At 41.7% G+C, this 19083-nt stretch overlaps 1 protein-coding gene across 5 annotated transcripts in view; it reads right to left on the reverse strand.

The window, feature by feature from the left end:
- The window catches only part of LOC140465642 (ATP-citrate synthase), an 81527-nt gene that overhangs the window by 43206 nt on the left and 19238 nt on the right, over nucleotides 1-19083 (reverse strand). For all 5 annotated transcript variants that reach the window (XM_072561209.1, XM_072561212.1, XM_072561211.1 and 2 more), the window contains 8 exons: nucleotides 17524-17646; nucleotides 11622-11684; nucleotides 7684-7874; nucleotides 6347-6426; nucleotides 5490-5620; nucleotides 3384-3502; nucleotides 2756-2892; nucleotides 1062-1123 (listed from right to left, as the gene is read on the reverse strand). In XM_072561209.1, coding sequence (XP_072417310.1) covers nucleotides 1062-1123; nucleotides 2756-2892; nucleotides 3384-3502; nucleotides 5490-5620; nucleotides 6347-6426; nucleotides 7684-7874; nucleotides 11622-11684; nucleotides 17524-17646 — 906 coding nt within the window. The remainder of the gene's footprint in view (nucleotides 1-1061; nucleotides 1124-2755; nucleotides 2893-3383; nucleotides 3503-5489; nucleotides 5621-6346; nucleotides 6427-7683; nucleotides 7875-11621; nucleotides 11685-17523; nucleotides 17647-19083) is intronic.

Consider the following 19083-nt stretch of genomic DNA (forward strand, 5'->3'; position numbering starts at 1 on the left):
TGTCTACCTATACATTGCAGGCAAGGATGTCCAGAGGAATGGTACATTGGGGAAACCGAGCAAAGGCTACAGCAACAGATGAATGGGCACCGCACAACAATCAACAGATAGGAGGGTTCCCTCCCAGTTGGGAAACACTTCAGTGGTCCAGGACATTCGACCTCGGACCTTCGGGTGACCATCTCCAAGGCGGACGTCGGGACAGGCAGCAGTGAAAACTGGCCGAGCAGAGACTGATAGCTAAGTTCGGTACTCATAGGGAGGGCCTCAACTGGGACCTTGGATTCATGTCACATTACAGGTGACCACCATTACACACACACACACACACACACACACACACACACACACACACACACACACACACACACACACAACCCAGACAGACAGACAGACAGAGACACACACACATACACAGAGACAAAGACCCATATGCACACATATATTGTGTGGGGTGAATTTGTACTTGCAGGGTTACATTGTACTTTGCTCAAAAACTGCATGAATTCATGTAAAACTCTGTTATCTCACTTTTTAGATTAGAATCAATCTAACCATCATGGCATAGACAGAACACAGGGGGCTAACACCTTCAACATATTGTCTAGCTATTACCATTGTTAACAGCTAACCCAAGAATACAACTTTTTAAAAAAAGGTTTTGCGATTTACACATGAAAGAAGTGAAACTATCATGGTATTCTAACAGATGAAAGGCTTAACGGAATCAATTTTTCCATGTATAATTTCAGTTACATCACACTGTAAATTTTTGCTATAAATTCTGTGTGTTAGGACCACCTGATGAAGAAGCGTCGCTCCGAAAGCTAGCGTGCTTCCAATTAAAGCTGTTGGACTATAACCTGGTGTTGTGAGATTTTAACTAAGGTAATTAAAGTCTCCTTATTACCCACACCAGACATACATGTGACATGTACTCTAATCCTCCACTTATATCAGGCTCCACCCACTAAATCAACTCACTTGCCAAGTTGGAAAGCGCAGACAGAGAAAAATGAAGTTTAATATAGATTCAAATATTCTGAGGAACAATGCATTACCTTAAATGTTGCTGCCACGTTTGTGAAATTAGCGATGCTACCTCCAATAATGAGGATTTTTCCTGAATGGAATAGAACAAGTTTACTCAGGCAAGTTGAAGAGTTAGCAAAAACAGTAAATGGCTACCAAATGCCTGAGAGATCAAAAATCTAGCTGAGCCTTAAATATATTCAACAATGGAATTTCCACATCCCTCTAGGGTTAAGAATCTTATATTGTTCCTGGCGTCAAAATATTTTTGAGTATTTGCAGCACAACCAATAGACATCAGGCAAGAGCAAAGGCAATGCAGAAGTACAATGGAGGAGTGGACGAAAGAGGTAAAAAGCCAGAGAATTGTTTTTTTAAAAACAAAAGATAAACAGTTTCAGAACTTTGGCGTGCAGCAAATGAAGTCAAGGAAACAAAAAGACAGACAAAGACCTGGAGGAATATACCAATAGTCGAAGCACCAAGGATGACCCCAAGCATAAAGATAGGAGCAGCAGTAGAAAATACTGCTGATCAAACCTGGGCTGCCATTCGATGCCATGATGCCTGATCTTGGACCTCCACTCTTGCCCACCTGCTCTCCAAATGCCTGAGAGATCAAAAATCTAGCTGAGCCTTAAATATATTCAACAATGGAATTCCCACATCCCTCTAGGGTTAAGAATTCCAGATATTTACAACACTTTAGATGAAGGATGTTCTCAGCTCAGACCCAAGTGGTAGCCTCAGGACTGAAGTCAACGCCTCCATTTCATAAGTCTGAATTGATTATTAAAATAAATCACTGACATCTGATTGTAGCAGCAGTTAAAGAGAGCTTACTAAGATTTGCACAATGTGTTGCATAAAGCCAGCGGATATTTGCAAAGAGCAAAAAAGTGAAAGTAGTCCAAGATTTGGGAGGAAAATGGCAATCAAAATGAATTTTATACAATTTGGTAAAGGCAGAAAATATTGGCAGAAGAGGCCAGAGCTACATCAGTGCTTATAGGAGCAAGGGGACAGTTCTGGCCAATTTTTGATCATTCCACAGAGAGCAGCAATGTTCTGTGGGTCAATGACAAGGAGGTGCCAGTGTCGGACTGGGGTGGACAAAGTTAAAATCACAACACCAGGTCATAGTCTAACAGGTTTATTGGGAAGTACTAGCTGCTCGCCCTTTCAGGAGTCAGGTAGCTAATGCGGCAGGATCATAAGACACAATCTATAGCACAAGATGATATCATCATGCAACTGGTATGATATATTGAACAAACATTCTAAAAGAGGAGAGACCTAACAGCAAACTGGGTTGTTCAATAGATCGTACCAGTTGCACAACACTATCATCTTGTGCTATAAATTCTGTGTCCTTTGATCCTGCCCCACTAGCTACCTGAAGGAGGAGCAGGGCTCTGAAAGCTACTACTGTACTACCAAATAAGCCTGGTGCTGAGATTTTTGACTGAGGATCAATCCAGAAGATGAAGAGTTGCTTGCCATCAGCGCATGTAGAAAATGATTATATTCCAGAAGATATTTGTGTTTTAACACATATGAGGGATAGAATCAGATAGATGGGTCAGGGAACCACTGGAAATTTAATATATACAATGCAGTGAGTAGAAACAGGAAAGCGAAGTGACTGGAAATGAACTCCCCTTAAATGCTCCATAATGAGCTCACTCAATTTCAAGACTGCTCCAAACCTTTGTGTTCTCACCTTCTGGATGTTGCTCTCTGGTCATTAGAGACAAAATGGTCTTTGCATAATCATAGGTCTGCTGCTCACTGGGTGCACCTGAATACTCTCCATAATTTGCCAACTCATCCACTCCTCCAAGATCACAGATGGTGTCACTGTGAAGAGGTAATCAGGAAAACTGTTTACAGCCAAAATAAAATTGCCTACAATAAAAAATAATGAAGGTCTGCGCTTACTTCAAGATCTCTCAATTAAATATAATAGCCCTCAACTTCTACCCCCTCCTCATTCTTCCCTCCCAAATCCACAATTAATCTTCCATAAACTACATTGGTATGCCTTGAAAATAAAATCATTTGAACCAATAAGCATTCAAAACATCTTCACCATTCACTGGCTAACGTTTATTTTGACAAAGTTAATAAAATGTTCAAATAAAAGCAAAATACAAATCATTTCCTAAAGCTTTCTTTGTTCCCCCTCATTGATCTGTTACAAGTTCGAAATTTAGCTCCATTTCCCGAATCTGTGTATGACAGGAACTAAGTACATCAATGTTCAAGAGCGGGTACAAATGATTTTGATTTGCACTTGAAAGTTAAGGTTTAAAATTCTGCACCCAGATTTAATGAAGAGTAAGCAATACCTGTACACAACAGAGGCACCTCCTCCAGCCACCATTGTCCAAATCCTACCCTTAGGGTTCAGGATAGTCAGCTTCAGACTGGCTCCGCTCTTTGCGTCAAGATCGGCAATATAAGCTTCCTGTAACAGTAATTACAATATAGGCATTTTAAATAATTTAACCAGTGATCAGCCATAATCATACTGAATAGCACAGCAGGCTCAAAGGGTCTGAAGATCTACGCCTGCCCCTATTTTCCAAGTTCCTCCCCTCAGTTTATCAAATGAAACAACAGGATCATCACCTCAATTAATCCATTGAAGTCTTCACAACAACAGATGCAGAAGACAAATGCAACATGACTGGGCCAGATACATCAGAACTAATAATGGTACCTGATGCAGAGTTATTGATGCGCTAAACAGCTAGCAACTTGTCGTGAAAAAATACTAAATTGTCAATCCCCACAATTTGGTGGCACATTTGTCCCATTCCATCATTAGTTTTTTAAAGACAGAATTTCAACCTCAACTCCTTCACATAAACTCTATGGAACATGTACATTTGCACATTAACTATCTTGAAACTTGCCACAGAATATCAAGACCCAATGAACAGAGCAATTTCACTGACACAGTAAGTGTCAATAACCTTTCTGGTCCACAATTAAAAGCATAGAGACTGATCTCTTCAATTTGCTAATTGTTTGATGAGATTTCAAAAATGTTTGTTATTTTACTTCTCCCAAGTCACCTTACTTTCCTTCCCTGAACTGCACTGAATTATTGTGCTCTACTTCACTCTCCTTCCTCCTACTCCACTTTATTTCTCATTCATTTCATTTTATTGGTTAAGGATACATGGTATCTCAGTGCCTCACTGTGCTGTATCAGTTCATGCTCAATAAGCTGGTGGGCAAAAAAAAAATTACACTAAACATAGTCACATGGCTTTCATAGTGTGGCTTTGTAAGGGGCAGGTCATGCCTCACAAGCCTTATTGTGTTCTTTGAGGATATGACGAGACAAGTTGATGAAAGTCGAGCAGTGGATGCGATGTATATGGATTTCAATAAGGCATTTGATAAGGTTCCCCACGGTCGGCTCATTCAGAAAGTTAGGAAGTATGGGATACAGGGAAATTTGGCTCTCTAGATACAGAATTGGTTGGCCGAAAGAAGACAAGTGGTAGTGGATGGAAAGTATCCCGCCTGAAGCCAGGTGACCAGTGGTGTCCCGCGGAGATCTGCTTTTACGCCTCTGCTTTTTGTAGCTTTTATAAATAACTTGTCAGCACCCCTCAAGGCTTGGATGCAAAACAAAAATGCTAATCTGCATTACCTTAAATCTATAACATTAAAGCAGTACACTTGAGCAATAGCTGTTGTGACATCGGATCGCAAATGCTATCTCACCACTTGATCCTTATCAAGAACATGCGGCTGAGCAGCCCTGGTAGTCTTGCTCACAAGAGGAAGAGTCAGAAATTGCATTTGATGTTTGTTTATTTGACTTATGACTAAATTACTTGTAGACCATCATACAATTGCCACATTCATATGGGTGTACATAGGCACCAATTTGTTGGAACAGACTTGAGACCTGTGCTGTGAAGCCCACAGCAATATTCCCCAAGTGGGAGCTAAAGGAGTTTGTTTGATTTTATGTTGATACACTTAAGTTTTACAGCCACTTAAAGTAATTTGTTGCTGTGAGCATAATTATGAGGACCATAATCTAAGGTTCCCATTACTAAAGCTAACAAAACTAAACAGACAAGATTAGACTTTAATTCAAATATAGTTAAATCCTATTTTAAGCTTAATGTGAGCACATTAATAATGTGTGGAATCAACCTCTGGCTGTAACATTGTAAGCAAAGTCTGATCATCATTTCACAAACAGATGGATCTTTCAGGATGCATGAACTGGGTTGAGTTGAACAGCTTTCCAGATGTGTATGAGACAATGGACTCAAATTTGCTGAGGAGGAAAATAATCCCAAAATAAGAAAGACAGGAAGACATTTAAAAGGAGGACACATTTAGTCCTGCAACCTTGATGCCTAGCCAAAGGTGGTAATCGATTTGGAAAGGAACACAATGTGTCATCATACAGCACTACTTACCTCAGGGTAAGCTTCTCTCCCAAACGGTGGTGGGAATTCCACGTCTCCCCATTTACTCTTGCAGATGTAATCTGCTGTGGCATCTATCTTTGCTGCCATATCAAGGACAAATACTCCAGAGCCAGTAACAACTGCAGAGAATCGAGGGGGTAAAGGGGATGCAATAAATAATCACTGAAAATACCAGAAACCAACACAGGATCTAACACAGCATTATTGTAAAAGTCTGTTCTATGCAGTTTGGTTTTGAGATCTTTGCATTATTTTTGCAGCAGTGTTCATCTTCACTCCGTAACCTTTATTTAAGGAATCCTAGATTTTTGACAGTCAGAAGTACAGATATGCAAGGAAATAGAATTAAAACTTGCAACCGAAAAGGCATGAAGTAGGTAAATCTAATTAATAAAAGGATAACAGGGACAGAACAAGACCTTGACTATACCCTTACAGCTCGTGAAAAAAATTCCAATTTTCGCTTCAAGATTTTACTCATACTTTGAGATGTTACTTCACACAATTTTGTCCATTTTTGCTCTGAGAAACCCCAAACTGTTGCTCAGGTTGTGGCTTGCAGCTATATGATGCAAGTTCTGATGTGCATGCTATAAATGTTTACACAGAGCCCAAGTCATATTCTAGTCCAATGCTGAAGATGACACCAGGATTTTACGGTCTCAACTTAAGAGTTCTGCTAATCTGGAAACATGAAGTGCACTGGGCCGGTTAGGAGAATAAAAAATTATGGCAGGACTAGCAGCCAACACACTAAAAGGTTCTCCTTTACAAGTTGCTGTTTATTTTAATCAACTTGGCTTAAAAACATCCTATGGATATTGGTCACCAAATTTCATTTTTACCTAATGGATTAATCTCGAGGTAGGTGAAGTACAGTTCTTCATAGAGTTTGAAGAGTCCAACAATAAAAGAGGCCAAAGTGCTGAAAAGACAAGAAAACCAAAAGTTAAAATGACAAAATAGACAATTTCACAGATCAAAATTGGGGTGAAAGATAGCACAGGTTTGAGGAGTTGACTGGCTTACCCTTGTTTCTAATAGTTTAGTTCAAATTGCACTAAAATGGACATAAAGTAGCAGCTGTGCACATTTAATATGAAGATTTACTGCAGCTGAGGCAGCTCCTGTCTGCCACTTTTTCAACCATTTTTCTTTAAATGTTTTGGTTATATATTATACTCTGGACCATAATTAATTTACCAAATGAAACATTCCTTTTGGTCTGAAGTTTATATTAAAATATTCTGCACTATTTCCCCCTTAAGAGACCACTCAGCAAAGAGGGGCTAATGTATTCCTTGAACCATTGAGATGTGTCTAAGCAGCCAGTAACTGCAAACAGAACAAGCTATTTTACCCTCTGGAATAACAATCTGCCTGGTACTGCCCTCAGAGGTATTCACATGTGACCCGTAGCACAGAGCATTCAGGAGAGGAAAAATAGGATAAAGAACTTGCATTTATATAGCATGTGTCAAACCCTCGAGATGCCCCTCGATGCTTTACAACCAAGGAGTGCCAAACTGGTCACTATTGGATTGTAGCAAGCTAAAGAGCATTGCAAAATCCCTACGGATGAATGGCCAACTACTGTCCCTCTGGTCCTGAATTAACAGATAGGTCACTCGAGCTTGAGATGAGAAATTTCTTCACTAAGTCACAAACTTTGGATTTCTTTGTCTAAAAGAGCTGTGAAAACTCACTCCCTGAACAGGTTCAAGACAGGAGTTGCTAGATTTCAGCAGGCTAATGACATTGAGATAGGAAGCTAGCATGGGAAAATGGTAACAAGGTAGATCTGCCATGACCTAAACAAATGGCAGAACAGGTTCAATGCAATGAAAGGACTACTTTCTCTATATGACTCAAATTTATGGGTATCAGAAGTACACAAGAAAGGGAAGTTGAGGCCACAATCAGATACCTATCATCTTATCCAAAAGAGGATCAGATTCCTGTTTATAATCTGTACACTACGTGCAATCTCTGACTCAAGTGACCCAGCACTGTAATCAACTGCAATGCCATATCACCAGAGATGGGACCAATACAAGCTAACAACTGAAGCTGTAAACTACCCATCCACATTTAAATAGAGGCATCCAATGGAAAATCTAGCAGCAGCGTAGGAGGCAAACAGCCAACAATGCAACAGAAAAAGAACTTTGTTTAAAGTTACCTTTTCCTGTTTTCAGGCACATGCTGGATCAAATGCGTAATAACATCCTGCTCAGTCAGATTTCCGTCAACTTCCACCATGAACCTGTGGGCTTTCGAGTCAACATCACCAACATCCACCCCACCCTCATGATGGAACAGGACAATGTCACCTTCCCGAGCAGCATAAATGCAGACGTAGAATTCTTCATCCTGAGCAAGAACCACAAAAATGTTAACAGCTCACAAAAAAGCAACATAATTTTGTCTTGAATTCCTCACGGTTATAAGATAAAGGGATACCCTGATCAAGTTACTTAAAATGTTAAAAGGAGTCAATAATGAGAAACTTCTCTCTCTAGTGAGAAACAGGAACATAGAGACCCAATCTTAAATCTAAGGTTCTATCATTCGAGGGTGATATCTGGTAAACTTTGTATGCAAATGCTGGCAGAAAACTGGGACACTCTCCCTTAAATTTGCAGAACACAGGGTCACTTGGTGGTTAAGACCAGACTTACAGATTTTTGTTAGGCAAAGTTATAAATGAATACGAATACGAATACAAGGCAGGAATACGAATACAAGGAGGTGTAGATCAGTCATGCTGTAATCGATTAACAGGCCAGACTCGGGCTGACTGACCCACTTCCCTTCCTAAAATTCTGTGGTCACTTACTCATCCAGTTTGTACCAGTGCTTTTTCTTCACAAGGGACATCTCTACAAGATGCTACCCAACATCTTCAACTTTCCTCCTTACAAGCAACTTTTTAAAAAAAAACTTAAGCAGCCGTTACAAAAAATACACTGTAGCCAGCTTCTGTGCAACAAAATGTCTCCTGTACTGTTATTTAGAAGCCAGTTGGGAATACATATTTAAAAAACTTGCTGAGTCACAGAGCAGTTTATAGCCATGGGATCTTCCTTTCCTAAGGAAGTACTATGAGAAGGGGGATGGAAACATGAAGTGATTCATGAAGCTTGGCCATCGAAGGACAGATGTGAAAAGCAAAATTCCTGCATTTTCATGCTTCCCAATCTTTTTCCAAAAATGAGCCCATTTTGAGGATTGAAAATTGTTAAGAACTTATTGAGAACTGCAGAAGTAATGGCCATTGCTGCCTCAGAGCTCACCACTCCAAAGATCAGCTCAATGCCCCATTTGGAATTGTGACCTTCACCTTAGAAAATCTTGGAAGTGGAAGAATATAAGGCCCTACAACTCAAACCAGTTTTGCTACTGAACAACATTATGGCTGAACTTCCACGCCACTCCATTTTCACGTAAGTAACCCCAACTCTGATTACCTGGCTTCCTAAAAAGTAAATTAATCCCAACCTTCACTATACTCAATCATCAAGCATTCAATTCCTTGATTCAGAACTCTCAAGTGAAAAATTTTCACCTTGTCTCTTAAGTGGAGACATGGACCAGCTCCCTTGTCTTTATTCACTGACTCCTTCAGTTGATTGCAACTATTTTAATTTAAAAACTGACTGCGTCTTGTGGATGTCTCACTCCCAGACCCAAATAAACATGTGCTTTAAAAAGTCAGTTTAACCAGGCTCAAGTTAACAAACAGTAAATTAAAAATGCGAAAGAATTACAGATACTGCAAACCAGAAACAAAAACACAAATTACTGGAAAAACTCAGGTCTGTCAGCATCACTGGAGAGAAAATAGAGTTAATGGTTTGGGTCCAGTGACCCTTCTTTCAGAACTGATGGTAGCTAGGAAAAGTCATCTTTTTTATGCAGAAGATAGAGAGGTGGAAGGGGGTAAGGAGTAAATGATAGGTGGAGGTACAGCCAGAAGAGAGAACACAGTTGGACAAAGGATTGGAGAACAGTCAGTCGAGGAGAATGGATGGCTACTAATGGATACATTTACTGGCTAACAATGGGTAGAGTGTAACAGCAGACCGTGAGATAACAAGGCCTGGTGTATGGGGATTGGGGTAAGGACATGGGAGAAGGTGCCTCAAGCCGTGAAGTTATTGAACTGGATATTGAACGCAAAAAGCTGTAGAGTTCCTAAGCAGAAAAGGAGATGCTGTCCTCCCAGCTTGTGCTGAGCTTTGCTGGAGCAATGCAGCAAGCCGGAGACAGGGATATTGGACAGGGAACAGGATGGTGTGTGGTTAACAAAGTATGAATTTGCTAATTCACAAACGCAAGAGATAAAAATGCAACATGTGCACACAAATTGGAAATGACAGGCAAGTCCAAAATAAGCAGTTTAGAAAAAAAAATTTAAAATTCATTTTCTGAATTGTTTCTGATCAGCAGATAATTGAAAGTTACAGCTGTTGCCGAGATGGTTACCAGTAGCGCTGATGTTACTTGAACAGTTTCACAATCCCTCATTTTGCAGATTGGCTGAGATTCTGTTCTGATTCCTTTCAATCATAATTGAATTCCTATTCTCCTTTTGTCTAGCTTACTTCTAGCACTAGAGTGACAGGGGGTATTTGTTTGTAACAGGGTTAAGTGGGGGACACTGAAAACAAAACAAAAAAGCTGCAGCTCACAGCGGGTCAGACTGCATCCATGGAGAGCAAGCTAACATTTGGTCTAGATGACTCTTCAACTGCGATCTTCACAGCAAGCTGACATTCAAACCCAGACTGGAACATACAAGAGCATTCCATTCCACTAACATATTCCATTAAACTTGAAACTGGCTTTTTAAGTCCTAATATTGTATAAGAACACATTGGCAATTTGGGACATAATCTGCAGGGGGATAAATGGCTGTTGAGTAGAGGGCCATCAGCTGTCATCACAGAACAGAATCCAGTAAGTTTCGGTTTGCCTCTCTCCACCCCACAATCACCAATCTCCTTTGAAGGGTTGTTGTTTGAAGTTCCTTCTGTATCTACAGGTGTGGCAATCTGTGGGTTTCTCTCCAAACAGCCACTTCATTTAAATCTGCAGCCATTTTGGCTACAAGCTTTTTAAAGATATTTTGGAATTTAAAAAGTTAAAAATATCTACAGAACTTCAGGGCTCTGATACACGCTCATGGCAAAGACCAATCCCTTATCCCCAGACTGTACTCCTAGCTCTAGACCCAGCCATCAGGAAAAACAAACTGTCAGCATCTGTTAAGCCCTCTGAGAATTTTCTTTGTTTCCACGAGAACAATGCATTTGTCTAAAGTGCAGAAAATACTGGCACACTCCGCTTAAGCCCTCCTCACAAGACAGCCCTCTCACGCTTGGAATTAACTGTGTTAATCTTCATTGCAACCCTGTACCTTTCCTTTGCCCACCACAGCCCCTCTCATCCTTTACGAAAAGCACACACTTCCTTAGCTAAGGAAACCAAAATTGTACAGGTTACTTCAGATGCAATCTAAGCACAGCTCTGGACAATTGCAGCTTCTTTACGCTTCCTTATTTCAAATGCCTCAAGATTAGTTTGTCTTCCCAATTGCTGACCACACTAACATGTTAATTGCCTTTCATACGTGGACAGCCAAATTCCTCTGAACACCAAAACTTATTACATTTTAAAACTATTCTGCTTTTCACTTTTCCTTTCAGCTTTGTATGCCTTAGAATGAATTGAGAAATGAGAATGCCTAATCTCAATTCCAGTCAGATACCAATAATGTGCATCTGCAAATCTAATAGGAGAATTTTGCCCTGATGCTGTGTTAACCATCATTCATATTCAGAGCTCCTGACAGCTCCTTGCTCAGGATACTAAGCTTTGCCCCATTGAGACTGTCGGAAGTTTTAAATGAAACAAGAACTAATGAACTGTGAACAGAACTGAGAATCAGAATTGAGAATCAAGATTAGGAATATTTTTGTTTAACTCTATCCATGTGCAAATTAAGGAACACAATGGAAATTAATCCCGCAGCAGTGAGTAAACTCCGTAATTCTCAATATTAATCAAAAAACCAGAGGCAAATTTCTTCAGTTTAAAATCTGTAGTTTGACCAACCTGCTGATGAGGTACAAATGGCTCAATCAGAAAATGCTTCAGTACACCTTTTGCCCGTCCAACCTGGTAAAATTAAAAATAACTCAATGAGGAAACATCAAAAACCTATTGCTTTCTGCCTGGAACAAACATTTATATAAATATTTATAAGCAAATAAACATCACCTATTGCTCAGAAATGCTTTATATGCATTAACGGTCATTTAATGAGACCAACATTTGGGGACGAGAAGGATTCTACAAATACAAATGAGATGCTGAATGCTATGGAAATATTATTGCACATGTTTAACCAAGGAACTCTACAGCCAAATTCTCTTTCAATGCACTACTTCAACTACAAGAGGGCTCATCATTTAAAGTTGTATTACAGCAATGAAGTAGCACTTCCCAGAGTTGGGTGACAAAGCAGCTAAGGATCAGGTAACCCCGTATTTTCGGGGACAGTGACCACAACTCGGTGACTTTTACTCTAGTGATGGAGGGGGATAAGTGTGCACTGCAGGGCAGGAGTTATAGCTGGGGGCAGGGAAATGATGATGCGGTGAGGCATGACTTAGGATGTGTGGATTGGAAAAATAGGCTTCAAGGGAAGGACACAAATGATATGTGGAGCTTGTTCAAGGAGCAACTATTGGGTGTCCTTGATAAGTATGTACCAGTCAGGCAGGGAGGAAAGGGTCTTGTGAGGGAGCCGTGGTTTAATAAGGAATTGGAATCCCTTGTAAAAGGGAAGAGGGCAGCCTATATAAAGGTGAGGCGTGAAGGTTCAGTTGGGGCAATTGAGAGTTATAAGGTAGCCAGGAAGGATCTAAAGAGAGAGCTAAGAGCAGCAAGGAGGGGACAAGATGGGTGAGTGGGCAGATGCATGGCAGATGCAGTTTAATGTGGATAAATGTCTGGTTATCCACTTTGGTGGCAAGAACAGGAAGGCAGATTACTACCTCAATGGTATCAAATTAGGTAAAGGGGCTGTTCAGAGAGATCTGGGTGTTCTTGTCCACCAGTCAATGAAGGCAAGCATGCAGGTACAGCAGGTCGTGAAGAAGGCTAATAGCATGCTGGCCTTCATAACAAGAGGGATTGAGTATAGAAGCAAAGAGGTGCTTCTGCAGCTGTACAGGGCCCTGGTGAGACCACACCTGGAGTACTGTGTACAGTTCTGGTCTCCAAATTTGAGGAAAGACATTCTGGCTATTGAGGGAGTGCAGCATAGGTTCACGAGGTCAATTCCTGGAATGGCAGGATTGCCTTACACGGAAAGACTGAAGCGACTGGGCTTGTATACCCTTGAGTTTAGAAGACTGAGAGGGGATCTGATTGAAACGTATAGGATTATGAAAGGACTGGACACTCTGGCAGGAGGGAACATATTTCCGTTGATGGGGGAGTGCCGAACCAGAGGACACAATTTAAAAATACGGGGTAGACCATTTAGGACAGAGATGAGGAGAAACTACTTCACCCAGAGAGTGGTGGCTGTGTGGAATGCTCTGCCCCAGAGGGCAGTGGAGGCCCAGTCTCTGGATTCATTTAAGAAAGAATTGGATAGAGCTCTTAAAGATAGTGGAGTCAAGGGGTATGGAGATAAGGCTGGAACAGGATACTGATTAGGAATGATCAGCCATGATCATATTGAATGGCGGTGCAGGCTCGAAGGGCAGAATGGCCTACTCCTGCATCTATTGTCTATTGTCTATTGACATGAAAGGTCCTTGGTTGGTAGGATTAGGGAAAACCCTAAGGCTTTCTATAGGTATGTCAGGAATAAAAGGATGACTAGGGTAGGTATCAGTCCAGTCAAGGATAGTAGTGGGAAGTTGTGTGTGGAGGCAGAGGAGATTGGAGAGACACTAAATCAATACTTTTCGTCAGTATTCACTCAGGAACAGGACGTTGTTGCTGATGTGAATATTGAGTCACAAGTGATTAGAATGGATGGCTTTGAGGTAAGTAGGGAAGAGGTCCGGGGAATACTGGATAGAGTGAAAATAGATAAGTCCCCTGGGCCTGATGGCATTTATCCTAGGATCCTCTGGGAAGCTAGGGAGGAAATTGCAGAGCCATTGGCCTTGATTTTTATGTCGTCGTTGTCTACAGGAATAGTGCCAGAAGACTGGAAGATAGCGAATGTGGTCCCCTTGTTCAAGAAGGGGAGTAGGGATAACCCTAGTAGCTATAGGCCAGTGAGTCTCACTTCTGTTGTGGGCAAAGTCTTAGAGAGAATTGTAAGGGATAGGATTTATGAACATCTGGATAGGAATAATGTGATCAAGGATAGTCAGCATGGTTTTGTGAAGGGCAGGTCATGCCTCACAAACCTTATTGAGTTCTTTGAGAAGGTGACTAAGGAAGTGGACGAGGGTAAAGCAGTAGATGTGGTGTATGTGGATTTTAGCAAGGCGTTCGATAAGGTACCCCATGGTAGGCTACTGCAAAAATTACGGAGGTATGGCATTGAGGGTGCATTAGAGGTTTGGATTAGGAATTGGCTGGCTGGAAGGAGACAGAGGGTAGTAGTTGATGGTAAAGGTTCATCTTGGAGTGCAGTTACTAGCGGTGTTCCACAAGGATCTGTTTTGGGACCACTGCTGTTTGTCATTTTTATAAATGACCTGGAAGAGGGGCTTGAAGGTTGGGTGAGCAAGTTTGCGGATGATATGAAAGTCGGTGGAGTTGTTGACAGCGAAGAAGGATGTGGCAGGTTACAGCGGGATATAGATAAGTTGAAGAGCTGGGCAGAAAAGTGGCAAATGGAGTTCAATGTAGCTAAGTGTGAAGTCATTCACTTTGGTAGGAGTAACAAGAAGATGGATTACTGGGCTAATGGTAGGCTACTTGGTAGTGTGGATGAGCAGAGGGATCTTGGTGTCCATGTACACAGATCTCTGAAAGTTGCCACCAAGGTAAATAGTGCGGTGAAGAAGGCATATGGCGTACTGGGCTTTATTGGTAGAGGAATTGAGTTCCGGAGTCCTGAGGTCATGTTGCAGTTGTATAAGACTCTGGTGCGGCCTTATCTGGAGTATTGTGTACAGTTTTGGTCGCCATACTATAGGAAGGATGTGGAGGCACTGGAACTGGTGCAGAGGAGGTTTACCAGGATGTTGCCTGGCAAGGTAGGAAGATCGTATGAGGAAAGGCTGAGGCACTTGGGGCTGTTTTCATTGGAGAAAAGGTGGTTTAGGGGAGATTTGATAGAGGTGTACAAGATGATTAGGGGTTTAGATAGGGTTGACAGTGAGAACCTTTTTCCGCGTATGGAGTCAGCTGTTACTAGGGGACACAGCTTTAAATTAAGGGGAGGTTGGTATAGGACAGATGTTAGGGGTAGATTCTTTACTCAGCGGGTTGAGTGTTCATGGAATGCCCCTGCCAGTATCAGTGGTGGACTCTCCCTCTTTATGGTCATTCAAGCGGGCATTGGACAAGCATATGGAGGTTATTGGGCTAGTGTAGGTTAGGTAGGCTTCAGTCGGCGCAACATCGAGGGCCGAAGGACCTGCACTGCGCTGTATTTTTCTATGTTCTAAGTTCTATGTATCTCAGCCAAGCAGATTCAACCATAGTCCACACAGCAGGCTATAAGAATCACTTATTATTTATGCCTTAGCAAACCTGTCACAGGAACAGCACTAGCTCACTATTTAGACCATTAAGAAAAAAAAAGGACAGGATCAGAAAAGAGACAGACTCCACCCTCAGACTTTGCAGCATTTCATTCAAAAGGAGAACCCCTACTTTCTGGCAGATCTCTGCACATTTCCAAGAGTTTTGATTTTTATTTGGGAAAATCAAATCATTTTTGCTAACTCAAGATCATGTGGAGCACAGATACTCATTGAAACTAATTAATATAATCTTAGTCAAGAATGTGGTGCTTGAAAAGCGCAGGTCAGGCAGCATCCAACGAGCAGGAGAATCAACGTTTCAAGCATAAGCCCTTCACCAGGAATGAGGCCTTATACCAGACGAAGGTCTTGTGCTTGAAACATCAATTCTCCTGCTTGTCAGATGCTGCCTAACTTGTGCTTTTCTAGACTGCACTTTTGACTCTGATCTCTAGCATCTGCAGTCCTCACTTTCTCACAGTTAAAATAATCTTAGTATGTACATATGTCTAAACCTATAGATTTGTTGTACAATACAGCAAATACTGCTGCTTACAATACAACAGCTCTCAACAACACTTTGGTCCCCCCTGGCTGCTGCTCATCATCTGGAGGAAACCTGTTGCAATGTCTATCCTAAATTTTTACCTTTGCAACACCAAATCTGTGGCCATACACCTTGTCACATTAACGTACTTTGAGTTTAACTAGCTTTCGCTACCCGCATGACTCATTCCTCTGATGTAAACTTTATGTATTACCCCATTTAGTTACACCTGCTCTGTGCCATACATGTGCAGGTTGATGGAGAAATGCAGTAGCTAAGTCAATAATACCTGCTGTCATGGGATCATATAGCTGTTCCAATATGTTGATTTTATATTCCAGCTAATAAATGAGCCAGACGTTGAACCTTTTTTCTATGTTTAGACCTGAGCAATATAATTGAATATATTTGGAAGCTGCTGCTGTGGTTGACATTTTCGTAAATTACATTTCATATGTCAAATACATCAGACAAAATAGAAGCAGACAGCTTCATTACGACTGAATGTTTGAAGCAGTGAATTTCCTTACATTCCGTAATGGATTGTCCCCTCAATTCGACATTTAACAGACAGCTGTGATTGTATTGGCGAGGAAGGGCTGCTCTAGGGCAGCTCACCAAACGGCAAGCTGTCTACAAGAGACGCGTTGTGAAGTTGAACTTTCACACTGCTTTCACATTCCAGTCTCAAAATCTGCAGAGCAGTGACAGCTTCCAAAACCAGGCTTGAAACTTACCAAAGGCTTCAGTCAGCCTTTTCAATACCTTACCAAGTATACATGCGAACTAAGCTAACGGGTGTGCTTTGTTTGTGCTGAGTCTGGAATGTGACATTAACATGATATAATCATTTTGTTTGAATCGCTGCACTATGTTTTACAAGACAGCCAATGAAGAATGCACCCTTAATCTTGCATCCAGTACTGGCTACAACAGATGTAGGATGGGAACCACAAGGTAGAAAAGGATGCAGCTTCCCAATATATTTAATGTTTTTACTCATAAGGGGATTTACTGGCTGGGACAGCATGTAAAGCTGATCCTCAATTGCCCTTGAGGAATCTTAACAGTATTCAATACTGGAAGAATGAGTGGATTTAAGAAACCCATCTGCTTGAAGCAGAATCAGTGAAGTGCTGCAACCTGCAGCACGAGTACATTCAAGATTCCTCCAGTTGAAGGATGTGTCAGTCCAACCCTCAACAAGGACATGATTACCTCACCTGGCAGATATCTTGCTGCCAGTCTGCTGCAGCAATCTAGCTGTCAGAGAAGATGAATCATCGTACTGAATCATCAGCACCATCATAGTAATAGAAAAGTCAAATCTCATCAAAGTGGGATCTGTCAAGCAACACACTTTTCACTGCAGTCATGCTGCTCATTTCGGAAAGGAGAACAAAAGAACAAAAAAGTGTATTTAAATGGAGAAAAGTTGCAACACAAAGGGACTTGGGGGGACATCTGTGCATGAAATACAAAGGTAGCACACAGGTGCAGCAAGTAATCAGGAAGGCTAGGGTGATCCATTGTATGGAGGGATTGATTGAGAGTAAAGGCTAAACAAGTTGGGACTCAATGTATTGGAGTTTAGAAGAATGAGAGGTGATCTCATTGAAACATACAGGATTCTTAAATGGGCTTGACAAAGAAAAATGTTGCCAGGATGTTTCTCCACTTGGAAGAGTCATTCATGCACCACTTCATTTTCGCACACCATACCAATGATAGTTACATCACTCACCATTGCTTCCAATCCCAAACGTGGCTTTAACCATTCCTTTACCCCATTCAAATCGAGATTAACTCCAATCAAGCCCAGTTTCCCACGACGTTTAATCAGTTGGTCTGGCTTCACCACCAAACGCTAAACAGCAAGAGAAAACAAAACATGAAAGGTTAATACAATGAAATCAAAACAGCCAAGAAATTATGTCCAAAAGAACAGAAATAACCCTTCTTTCAAGGGAATATAACTTCAAGGTTAAAAGGATTCTTTTAAAATCAGAATTTGTACTTCAGAACACAGGAACAGGCCATTCAACCCATCAAGCCTGCTCAGTTATTTAATGCAATCATGGTCATCTTGTCAACACATCGTTACTGTTGGAGGTCTGAATCAGCCTCTGAATTGAGAATCTACAGATGACCATGAATCCATTGACGATTGCCAGAGAAGCCCATGTGGCTCACTAATGTCCTTCAAAGACTGAAATCTGCCATCTTCACCTGGTCTGGCCTACATGTGACTCCACACAATGTGGTCGACTTTCAACTGCCCTCTAATAGCCCAGCAGAAACTCAGTTCAAGGGCAGCTGGGACAGGGAATTTCAAACTGGTGGAGGTATTCACTGACACCTTCAACCTCTCCCTCCTACAAGCCGAAGTCCCCACCTGCACCATCATCCCTGTACCTAAGAGAGCACGTGCAATGTGCCCTAATGACTACTGCCCAGTGGCTCTGACCTCCATCATGAAGTGCTTTGAGCAGCTGATCATTGTCCACATCAACTTGTCTTCCAGCCCGCCTCAATCCCTACAATTTCCTACTGACTTAACAGGTCCACAGTGGACGCCATGTCCATAGTCCGCACTCAACTCTAGAACATCTGTATAATAAGGACACCTACATCAGACTCCTGATCATCAACTACAGCTCTGCCTTCAGCACCATCATCCCCTCCAGAGTGATCTCAGAACTCTGCTCGGTCTCAGAACCTACGTCTTGGCTCTGCCCTCTGCAACTGGATCTTCAGCTTCCTGACCCACAGACCGCAATCAGTGAAGATAGGGTACTGTACCTCTTCCACAATAACACCCAGCGCTGGAGTACCCTAAGGATGCATACTCAGCCCCCTACTGGATTCCCTGTACACCCATGACTCATTTGCCAAATTCCGACTGAACACCATCCACAAGTTTGCTGACGACATCACTATAGTGGGACGGATCTCAAACAGTTGTATATGGTAGAAATGACAAATCTAATCTACTCTACACTACAGTGATAAGTCAGAATACAGGGAGGAGATAGAGGGCTTGGTGATGTGGTGCAATGGGAGCAAACTCTCTCTCAACATCAGCAAGACTAAAGGACTGATTGACTTCAGAAAGAAAGGACGAGAACACACACCCATCTACATCAAGGGAGAGGAGGTGGAGAGTCAACTTCCTAGGAACGACAATAACCGACAATCCCTCGTGGTCAGGAAGGCACATCAACGCCTCTTCTTCCTCAGATGGCTCAGGATATTTGGCATGTCCATAAGGATCCTCACCAACTTGTACAGAGGTACCACTGAG

The sequence above is a fragment of the Chiloscyllium punctatum genome, chromosome 42, assembly GCF_047496795.1.
Source record: "Chiloscyllium punctatum isolate Juve2018m chromosome 42, sChiPun1.3, whole genome shotgun sequence".
NCBI lineage: Eukaryota > Metazoa > Chordata > Chondrichthyes > Orectolobiformes > Hemiscylliidae > Chiloscyllium > Chiloscyllium punctatum.